The 11,561-nt window shown below is 36.3% G+C and overlaps 1 protein-coding gene across 2 annotated transcripts; it reads left to right on the forward strand.

Annotated features, from left to right (window-relative positions):
• Positions 1 to 2,127: 2,127 nt before the first annotated feature.
• Positions 2,128 to 11,354, forward strand: LOC145765183 (CD82 antigen-like). Of its 2 annotated transcripts, XM_082576960.1 has the most exons (7): positions 2,128 to 2,214; positions 2,621 to 2,759; positions 3,001 to 3,053; positions 3,429 to 3,572; positions 7,765 to 7,866; positions 8,770 to 8,856; positions 9,894 to 11,354. In XM_082576960.1, exons 1-7 carry the CDS (start codon positions 2,164 to 2,166, stop codon positions 10,035 to 10,037), a joined length of 720 nt encoding a protein of 239 aa, XP_082433086.1. In that variant the 5' UTR covers positions 2,128 to 2,163; the 3' UTR covers positions 10,038 to 11,354. The 2 variants fall into 2 exon arrangements, with proteins under 2 accessions (XP_082433086.1, XP_082433087.1); XM_082576961.1 differs by lacking the exon at positions 3,429 to 3,572.
• The last annotated feature ends 207 nt before the right edge of the window (positions 11,355 to 11,561 follow it).

Consider the following 11,561-nt stretch of genomic DNA (forward strand, 5'->3'; position numbering starts at 1 on the left):
TTTTCATTTGTAATCAATATTAATTCGTGATAATCACAGTCATTGCAAAACTTTGAGTGGGAATAGACTTCTGACCAAAGCTTGCATTTCCAAGTTAATCATTGATCAACAATCTGCTGTCTCAAAAGAATTAAGTTAAACATAGCCAACATAACCTTATTAACCCATTTGTGCCGAAAGTGAAAATACTTAAAAAAATTTTTTGAAAATTTAAGTATTGCATAATCATGACCTAAAAAACATTTCACAATTAATTTTTTTTTAATTATGTTAGTACCGGACGAGAAAAAGACCGTCCTACATATAGGACGCTATAGGCAAATCCGCTATCAAATTTCGCAAGTTTCTTGTGCGTAATGCGTAGGCCTAATCGTTATCGCTCAAAGTGATAAATGGGAAATCTCTTGCCATCGAGCATTTTATTGAAACGAAAGTTCACAAAATACGAAGATGAAAATTAGCAAAGCAACACATCACTGAAATGAGTCATTTAGCGGATCGAAATCGCTTTGAGGCCGAATTCGCTTATGTCAAGATGCCCTCCATGTAAAAACGCAAAGAGAAAACTAAAAAGTTATCAAAAATTTCAGTAAATTACGATAATTATGTTATTGTTCTAAAAACAAACACAACTACTTTGTTGTACAGAGTAGAAATCATAGGGAATCGGTGTTTGATACCACTTGATGCGTGGGAATCGATTGTCGCTTTTGCTTCATTTTGCTAACACGTGTGCCTGGTGACCTATATATAGGACACCAATCTTTTGAACCAATTTTCTCGAAAATTTTGCTGCCAATTAAATTTAAACATTTGCTGTAAAATATGTTGATACATAACGAATAAAGACAATGATAAATATTTTTAGAAGCTTATTTGCATATGCGGATTTATTGATATAATTCGACATGCATCTTCAAAATTTCAGATTTAGCAAAATCGGGAAAATTGAAAATGATGTCAAGTCTCAACAAAACAAGCAATTTTCAAAAAAAGTTGTGATATATGCTGCAAAAACACTCATAAACGTATTTTGACTTCATCTAAATCTAAAAACTGAACGTGCGAAGAAAAATTTTGATTTGATTAGATGTCCTACATATAGGACGCTAGGCATAAATGGGTTAAAAGGTTGAAGTCATTTATATGATATTTTTAGTTAAGAAACCAAACTTTTATGCCATGTCTTTTGCATTTTCAAACGACATGTGCGTTGCGAGTGCAGTGCGTTGCGACTTACAGTTTGAGAATCACTGTAGGCTAATACATAAAAAAACCACAAACAATTTTTTAATTTTATAATTTATCAATCATGCCTAAAACTAGGAAACTTTCACGGACCCCCTGAAATCGCTTCACGGACCCCTTGGGGTCCGCGGACCCCCGGTTGAGAACCACTGGTTTAGCTGAAAAGATTCTTGCAGTTTTTCTATTGTTTTTCATTTTTCTTCCTTTTACAGAAAGCGATGTCGGTAATGTGCTTTGGGAGTATCCTAAATTTATACGATGATAAACGTGTTTGGCACGCAAAAATTAGTCAACGCGACTGAGGCAAGCTGTCAGGGATTGTGCATTGACAAATATGGAAATCCCACCCTCTATTCCTATGCAAAGTTGTGAAATTAGATTGGTAAAGTCAAAAAACATCGCAACGCTTTTAGTTTGTCATGAAACATTGAGGAATCTATAAGTCACTGCTGGTTGTTAATTCAATACAAAGTTTCATCTCAGTCCTCAGGGTTAGTCTAACGATTAGAGGCTCTAATCCAACGCTTTCCAAACTGTATGCCGCAAGAAAGTTGCAAGTGTTTGACTTGTTGGGCGACAGTTGATCGGCAGTAAGTTATAGCAACAATTATTGCAATGAAAGCGAGTTGACATGGACAGGAGTAGCCTATACACCCTGTCATCACTGCTCATATTGCAGTGAATGTAAATGATTTTGTTTGCATGATTGATTAAAATACAGCTTAAGTAATTTTTATCAAGTTAGCTCTACCAAGTAACTTAAAAAACAATGACGTAGAAAGGCAATGTGCCGCGGTAGATCTCGGAATTCTTTGTTGCGCTGAACCTCAAAAAAGTTTGGATACCATTGGTCTAATCTAACCTATTTGCAATAGGTGTCCAATTAGTGTGAATTGTTTAGTTGTGTTTTTGAAAATGATATCGGCTACTAAATACTTTTTTGTCGTGATCAACCTTTTGCATCTGGTAAGTAGCATATGTATATTTTTTAGTAATTCCAATACATTGCAGTAGGCTAATATGTTTCATTTGCTTGATTTGAAACATAGAAAAACTTTACTTATAGCCTACACATCACTCTGTCAGCAACGTCCTCTTCTATCATTTCTACTCTTTCAAAGATCTTCAGCAACACAGTTTCTTCATCTTCTTTTTAGGCGTCCTCGATTTTGATTCTCAACTTCTCATCTCTTCCTTTTTCCGACATAGTCATCTCTCAGTGGCCCACCCCAGACAGCACAACGCTGCCAAACATTTTTATAAACATTTTCTTTAGAGAAACTTCAGTAACATGCTATGGCTGTGTCATTTGCTTATATGTTTATCTTGCCTTTTGTCTTGTAATGAACCACCAGTTTTAACTTGTGTGTAGGTGATTGGAGCCTTGATGATAGGATTTGGTCTGTGGTTACAATATGGATCACCATTGAAAGAAGTCCTTGTATCAGACAATGCAGCTCTCAGCGTCATTCAGTTTGTCATTGCAACAGGAGCTTTCTTGATTTGTTTAGGTAAATTTTTATGTAAACAATTGTTCTTAAAATCTTACTGGCAACAAATCCAATCAAATTTCCTTCGAATTTAGTTTAGAGTTCACGTTAACAGAGGATTTGTTAGTTTGAACTCTACATTTGGTTTAGTGCTTTATGAAATTCTTTTTGTTTTCAGCAAGTTTTTAGTAGGCTACAAGCTCACATTGAAAGATTCAATGAATGCAAATAACGTCTTCATTCTTCAAGTTTATATTTTTAGGTCTTGTTGGTATGGCTGGAAATGTGGACGGAAACAAGCCACTGTTGGGAATCGTAAGTTGATCAAAGTGTTTAGCTTTACAATAAAAAAAAAATAAAAAAACTTTTTCAACTTTCTGGTGTAGGCTATACTATACAGTAGTGTATAAACCAGTGTATTAAATTGTGAACCAACCTGGTATTCAAGTATGCAAGAAGAATGGACCTATCTATGTAGCCTGCTTGCTTTTGATTTTTAGCAACTCTAAAAGATAGCATTAACTTGAAAATAATGCAAATGTTCAAAAAGTATAAGTTTAATTTTAAACTCACTGTGAATTAGGCTAATTTGTGTTGAAGAACATAATGAAACACTTTCTTTGAATGGTTGTTATATTCTGCAATCGTTAGTAGGCTATTTACATAAACCATGATTCATTTTCCATCTAGTATCTGGGAATCAGCATCTTTTTAGTGATATTAGAAGTCAGCGTCCTTGCTTATGGCTACACCCAAAAGGACTCCCTAAAAGCAACAGCACAAGTGACATGGATTACCCTCACAGACGATGTCAAGTTTTTAGTCCAACAACGCGTGCGTAATAAGCTTACGCTTTGAGTAATTCTCACTTTCCAGTACTTTATCGTTTGTGCACAATGCACATACCTGCGTGATAGTTCTTCTAATCAATGTGTCACAATCAATGTGCAAGGCCTCGCGTCGGGCTGCTTTTCGTCTTGACAGAATGTGCTGTTTTCATTATGGAATTTTGAGCGATGTGTTATTATCGGGTATTGACCTGAAGTAACCTTTAAATGAGAAATCTGTATTATGTAACGCATTTCCAGAATCGTCTGTAAGCATGCAAATCTGGAATGTTCTGTTGTTTTTCATAATTTCTGAGCGTCGTTTGTCATGACGTCATAAGGATGTTTACAGTAGATGTCCGATTGCGAAATCGTTATTATGTAAGAATCTTCTTGCGAACGTGCCATTCTTTAGACTTCTTTAAGCTTCTGCTTGTTGACATTTAGTGTAACTTGACAGAACAATGTGACATAACGTAACCTTCTCGATGTTACTAGACCGAAGCAACCTTCTATAAATAGTGGTGTAATTTGTATGATCATTATTATGAGATTATTATGAGTTGATTATGAGAGTTGTGTTATGAGTTGTGGATTGGTAGTTGGTGCAGAAATTATTGTTGATTGAGAGTTGAAGTAACAGTAGATGAGAATTGGTGCTGATATAAATTGTATTCGAAATTAGAGTTATTTGAGAAGCCGTTCGTTAAAGTCCTTCAAGAAGTCAGATTATCATTTCACTAGTAGAACCATTCGACATTTGATTGACTGCTTTTCGGTTTGACCCATTAAACTACGTCATTGAACCTTTCCAAGTCTTTTTCTTGGTAAGAGATAGAACGAAATTGTGACATTCTGGGGGCTCGTCCGAGAAAAACCGAAAAAACCGAAGAATACCGAAAGACTTATTGAAAGAATAATAAATCCACAAGAAGTTGTCAAAATGGCGGATACCGTCAAACATGAGATGATTGAAGACTTAGGGAGCATGGCTGAACGAATGGGGCTGACTGGCAATGAGAAGTCTCAGTTTGTGATGGAAGAGTATCACAAGATAATGAACCAAAAAGCTCAGCGAGAAGCTGACGAAAGAGAAGAAAGAAGAGCTGCTCGTGAAATAAGGAAAGCAGAACTTGAAGCTGAAGAAAATCGAGCACAACGCGAAGCAGAAGCTGAAGAGAAGCAAGCACAACGCGAAGCAGAAGCTGAAGAGAAGCGAGCACAACGCGAAGCAGAAGCTGAAGAAAGAAGAGCGCAATATGAATTGGAAAAGTTAAGGCTTGATTTAGAAAAACAAAAACTGGACAATGGTGAGCGATCTAATTCTACTAACGATAATGTTCGAAATGTTATTGTGGCGCAAGTTAGACGTCCAGATTTGCCATCATTTGTTGAAGAAAAAGATGAGTTGGATAGTTATTTGTTAAGATTTGAAAGATATGCTACAATAGCCAAATTGGAGAAGTCGACGTGGGCTACCCAGCTAAGCATGTTATTATCGGGACAAGCTCTTGATGTATATTCAAGATTTTCGCAAAAAGAGGCCATGAACTACGACAGAATGAAGTTAGCTCTGTTAAAGCGATACAATTTTACCGAGCATGGATACCGTCAAAGATTCCGTGAGGCAAAGCCTGAACGACACGAAAGCCCAGGTCAATTTATTGAACGTTTAAGAAACCTATTGTTAAAATGGTTTGAACTTTCGGGGGCTGATCAATCATTGGACGGATTGGCAAACCTTATAGTTAAGGAACAATTCACAGATTCATGTTCAAAAGATCTGTCTGTTTATTTAATGGAGAGAAGTCCAAAGACTCTAGAAGACATAGCCAGTGTGGCGGAACAGTATTTAGTTGCCCATGATGAGAAGTTGTCGACCGAAGAAACGTTGTCATACGATAATGACGAGGAGCAAGCAAATAATTTTGAAGGAGGTGGTGTTCCAAGAGAAGTACGTTGTTTTAATTGTAATGGCTTAGGTCATAAGGCTGTTAACTGCCGGAGAAAGACTAACATAAATCGTCAGGAATCGAGGAAGTGGTGCAATCGTTGCAATAGGCAAGGACACGAAGCGAAGGAATGCAAGGACAAGTCGTTTTCCCTATCCAATCAGTCTGGAAAAGATAAAGACACGGACGTTTATCGATGCGGTTGTGCGTTAATGATTCCTGAACCCACGCTTGGGAATGAGAGATCGGATGAAGATGATCAGTTGGAGAAGAAAACGGGAAAGAAGACAAAAGAAGATGCTTACGAAGAAATAATACCTGAAGATTACCTGCCAGTAGTGAATGGAACAGTTGGAAACAAAAAGGTAAAAGTTTTACGTGATTCTGGTTCTACGGGTATAATGGTGAGGAGAGATTTGGTTAAAGAAAGTCAGTTAACGGGAAAAACTGGAATTGTGATGTCGATAAATAAAACTTCGATCCAAGGACCGTTAGCGAAGATATATATCGAAACTCCGTATTGTAGTGGGACTGTGAAAGCATTATGTTTACAAAACCCTTTAGTTGATCTTATAATTGGAAATGTTATTGAAAGAGATTCTGAAGTTACTTGTTATTCTTGTTGCAAGAATGGTCACTTTGTTCGAGATTGTTCTGCAGATAATCAGCGACGACCATTTGGAGCTTGCTATAGATGCGGTAGACGCGGACACTTCGCCAGGGAGTGCGTTGCTGACGGCGGACATTCGGAAAACAGACGTTGCCGTGACAACCACTGCTACCGATGTGGAGAGAATGGACACATAGCTAGGAGTTGCCCTTTTGATGAAAAGGCTTGCTACAACTGTCACAGACAAGGTCATCTGGCCAAGGACTGTCCGGAGAGGAAGTGCTTCCGATGTAAGAAGATGGGTCATCTTGCTCGCCGGTGCACTGAGGACATTGAGGACGGTGGAAACTTTCACAGTAAACGTAATGATCATTGTTTTGAGAAACGCTGTCGTTGGTAGATCATGCAACGATGAACTTATGAGAACTGTTTTATTGAGTAATTAATTGTTTTGTAATGTGTTTTGTATTGATTGTGTTGTTATATTGTTTACAACAATATTCTAAGGGGGGGGGGCGTATGTCACAATCAATGTGCAAGGCCTCGCGTCGGGCTGCTTTGCGTCTTGACAGAATGTGCTGTTTTCATTATGGAATTTTGAGCGATGTGTTATTATCGGGTATTGACCTGAAGTAACCTTTAAATGAGAAATCTGTATTATGTAACGCATTTCCAGAATCGTCTGTAAGCATGCAAATCTGGAATGTTCTGTTGTTTTTCATAATTTCTGAGCGTCGTTTGTCATGACGTCATAAAGATGTTTACAGTAGATGTCCGATTGCGAAATCGTTATTATGTAAGAATCTTCTTGCGAACGTGCCATTCTTTAGACTTCTTTAAGCTTCTGCTTGTTGACATTTAGTGCAACTTGACAGAACAATGTGACATTACGTAACCTTCTCGGTGTTACTAGACCGAGGCAACGGTCTATAAATAGTGGTGTAATTTGTATGATCATTATTATGAGATTATTATGAGTTGATTATGAAAGTTGTGTTATGAGTTGTGGATTGGTAGTTGGTGCAGAAATTATTGTTGATTGAGAGTTGAAGTAAAAGTAGATGAGAATTGGTGCTGATATAAATTGTATTCGAAATTAGAGTTATTTGAGAAGCCGTTCGTTAAAGTCCTTCAAGAAGTCAGATTATCATTTCACTAGTAGAACCATTCGACATTTAATTGACTGCTTTTCGGTTTGACCCATTAAACTACGTCATTGAACCTTTCCAAGTCTTTTTCTTGGTAAGAGGTAGAAAGAAATCGTGACACAATGATTTAAGACTTTTTTTAATATTTTTGTTGCAGCCTATACTTCAAATGTTTAAAAATAATTTGCGGTTCTCTTTCAACAGCTTTGCGGCTTATCAGAGGAAAGCGCTGCTTTAAATGACTGTTGAAGATACTAACTTTTTTTCTATGGAAGCATTTCTATACCAGAACGCTATTGAAAAGCTAAAATGTTAAAAAATTGTAACCAAGTAAACAAATCAATAGTTTTTTTTCTAAGCCTTAATATATAAGATACCTTTTCCTACTTTTGATTTTGACAACTGTAGTCACAACTTAAAAACCAAAAAATTTATTGCATTCTGTGTCTTGGATGTTTGAGCAAATTTTTGTTCTACTTCACTGTTTAGTTTAATTGCTGTGGGTACATTGACGCAACGGAATGGAACAACACATTTGATGCATCATGTCTCACCACTGAGTCAAACAGCAGCGTCATCATCACCTGGCCTGTAAGTTTTTAAGTTTATTGAATTTTGAACATGAGGTGCTTTTAGCGATTTTTCTAGCAAAACCTGCAGCCTTTTTGCTTTGTAAACTAGTAAAATTTTGGTGCTGAAGCGAGATTCATTAGTAATGGACTTACATACGAATTGAGGCAGCTGTTTATAGATTGGTTGACAATTTATGCAAAATTTACATAAATCAGTATTTAGTACTGATTACTCAGGCTATTTCTCTTCTGCAAGCTTTTGAATACAGAGTAAAATATTAAATGAAATATAGTTATTATTATCTAAACTCTTGACAGCCTGTTTCACCTAAAAGGAAAATCATCAGAAGGTCCTTATTCAAAGAGTTTTTGTGATCTTTAGATTTACAAAGAATTCCTTCCTTTTTTTCATTTGTAATCAATATTTCGTTGTAGCCTACTGTAATTGTAGTCATGGCAAAACTATGAGTGCTAATAGCCTGCTGACCAACGTTTGCATTTCTGAATGAGCATTGATCCATAATCTGTTATCTCAAAAGAATTAAGTTAAACATACATAGCCTTATAAACAGGTTAATTCTGCTGTATGATTTTTTAGTTAGGAAATCGAACTTTTACGCGATACCTTTTGAAATTCTAACAAAGCACAGTTTGAGAATCACTGTAATAAACAAATAAAGCACAACCAATTTTTAAATGTCATAATTCATCTATTTTTCATCACGGACCCCAAAAACGCTTTGTGGACTCCTTGGGGGTTCGCGATCTCTCGTGATGCATTTTTGCTTTATCTCTGTCATGTATGATGCTATTTTCAAAACCAAGCCTCCACTGTTACCTTTTTGTAGCACAGATTAAGGTTTTCGAACATAATAAAAGTTCACAGTTTTTTGTTGTTTTACTCAATCACAATAATTTTCAGGTTGGTTGTTTTTCAAGCATCAATACATGGCTGGACGACAACGGGTTGTTGCTTGCTGCGTTGGCTGGTGGTGTGATGATTGTATCAGTAAGTAGGCTACCGTACGTAATTTACAAGTGACAAAATTTTAAAGACAAAATTATGCCATCTTTTTATACTTTAGAGAAATTTGGTGCAGACTACGATGTAACATCAGAAAACAGTGCATGTTTTAAATCGTGAGTGTTTGTTGTATACAGTAGAAGGAAGGTTCAGGGGGTACTTTTGGATTCGGGTCAGGAATGATTTTAGAGACCCGAAATCTTTTCAAAAGACCCAAAATTTAAAGAAACATTTGCGCATTCTTCAGATATACTGCACTTTTTTAGAATTGCCTTGATTTGGTGCCCAAAGATCTCATTCGTACCAGTCCAAAAATATCCTCTCAATGGCCCTGGTTGTATAAGTGTGTATGACTTTGTAACGTAAGGTTTATTCTGTTGCAGAAACTTTACCAGTAGCTTGGGCTACTATGCCACGTTGACTTGTTGATAGTAGCCTAGTGTGTAAAATGATAGTTAATAAAAAAAGTAATAATTGCTAATGATAAATTGATATCAAATAGAAAAATAATATTTCTAACTGCAAACTTTCCATAGATTATCCCAAAAATGTCAACTTGTTTAGAAAAATGTTATGTAAGGCAACCTAGGCTTTTTAGTTTATTATAGTCAACTAATACCATCAATCAATTCTAGAACAGAGAGTGTTTTCAATTTTTTTTTCACTCCATTTGCAGTCTTAATCATTTTGGAAACATATTTTTTCGCTCTTTTCTCTTGCAGTAGGTAAGCAGTCGCAACTTGACCTGATTTGCAAAATTAATTTGAAAAGAAATAAAGTGTTTCATAGAAGGTAGGCCTATGTGTTAGCCTATTCCACAAAATCAGTACAAAATTGCATATAGCATACAGCAGTTTGCAATTCAGTGTGATGCATACAATTGGTGGCTTTCACAAAACATTAAAACAATAAGCATAATCTGAGTAAAGTAGCAAGAGTCCAAAATAAGATAAGTTATCATTTCCTTGAATAGTAGGCTAGTTTCTTTTTACCAATATACTTTTTCTTTTGTATACTTCCAGCTTTGCCAAGCCATATTGTCAGGAAAGCTTTTATATAATGAAGTAAAAAAGAAGTCAAAGGTGGAAGATTCAAGCAAGTTGGTTTCAAAACAGGACGACGATGGTGATGAAAATGATGATGATGGACCTAAGGAGCCTTTATAAACAAAAAAGAGCATCTTTTTCATGCTTTTAATTCAGTCTTCTTTCCCATTAAAATGATGTGCACTACCAGTGCATTATGATTTTAAAAGAAACAATGCTTTTTTGTGTATTTTTCCATTGAACAGTGATAACAACGCTAACACTATAAAGAATTGCTGAAATATCATACTTGATTCTTCTTGGGTAGTTGTCAAAACAGGTATCTTGTTATCTAAGCCTATAGGCTAGGTTGATAGGTGATATTTGGCGTTGCATGAAAGTAGGCTATAATGAAAAGCAAAAAATATAACTGAACAACTAACTCCTGTAAACAACGATTATATTTGATTTTTATTGATTTGTTGATATTGATCCATAACTTTCTGCAGTTTTGAGAGAATGAGTGCCTTAGCAATGTTAATTTTGGAACGTTGACTACTTTCAGACAAAACTATAGGCCTATCTTGATTTCACGGTGCTAATAAATTTGCGTTGAGCTTCCTTTATCCAAGCCATAGTCCAGTGGTAAACCAGTTGGTGTTGCAGGTACTGCATCTGAAAACTCAACCACACGCAAAGTTATGAAGTAGCGTATTGGCTGTGTTCTTCATGTAGCCTACCGGCTGTATTCTTCCCACGAGACAGTGAAGATACTGTACGTGCATAAACGGTATAAATGGAATGATGTGTGATGAAATGAGCATATATTTTGGATAAGATTGTAACAACACTAAAACTAAATATAACTATTAGCTGTCTCTGTAGTTTATTGCACGTAAAATAAAAGATTAAGTAACTGCATTTCTTAAAGTTTTTTTAAGAATACTTTTTACGTGTCCTGATAGTCATTAAGTTTGGACTGCTTGCATCAACTGCATCTTGTATTATTTTACATAGCTTTATTTCCTGCTGACACTGTGACTTGTATTGGTTGAAAGTTCTATTTTCAAGCTACTTTTTTTGAACTAAACTATAGTTTGATTGCATTATAAAGTATTTGCATGCATGGGTATTGGGTATGAAACGAAAATTTTATAGATCAGTGGAGCCAAAAATTCATTGTCAACTGGTAGAGAAAAATAAAGTCGACTCTACTGCACATACTATCAAGCTTCGTTACTGTAGTACTATACCCAAAGGCAGGGCATGGGATGAAAGGAAGACGTCGTTTTTATTTTCCATTCTATTTTTATTTTATCATAGAAATCTTCCATTCCATATCAAACAATTTTTTCTATTCCATCTTCAACCTTTGTGAAATTGTCGACTTCTTGTGCTGAATCAGCCATTAATTGGTGGTTAATTGGGCGGACCATAAAGGGAATTCTGAATGGAAGTTAAGTAGCGTACCACTAGATTCCATTCGTTCATCCCTGGCGCCGACACAAGCCCCATAGGCCTGACATTACAAAGACAGGCGTGGGTGCGCCTCAACCGTCTTCGCACGGGCGTCGGACTTTTCCGCTCAACCATGTACCAATGGAAAATGGCTTTTTCCTGTGAATGTGGTTCCGAGACACAGAGCGCAGAACACATCATCAGCGG

This window comes from Aplidium turbinatum, chromosome 2 (assembly GCF_918807975.1).
Source record: "Aplidium turbinatum chromosome 2, kaAplTurb1.1, whole genome shotgun sequence".
Lineage (NCBI taxonomy): Eukaryota > Metazoa > Chordata > Ascidiacea > Aplousobranchia > Polyclinidae > Aplidium > Aplidium turbinatum.

Bases quoted from the DNA above. Each gene is read 5' to 3' on its own strand.
- LOC145765183 (XM_082576960.1), top strand. From the start codon at position 2,164: ATGATATCGGCTACTAAATACTTTTTTGTCGTGATCAACCTTTTGCAT. The intron at 2,215-2,620 runs GTAAGTAGCATA...ACTTGTGTGTAG, and splicing joins TGATCAACCTTTTGCATCTG to GTGATTGGAGCCTTGATGAT. The intron at 8,857-9,893 runs GTAAGTAGGCTA...GTATACTTCCAG, and splicing joins GTGGTGTGATGATTGTATCA to CTTTGCCAAGCCATATTGTC.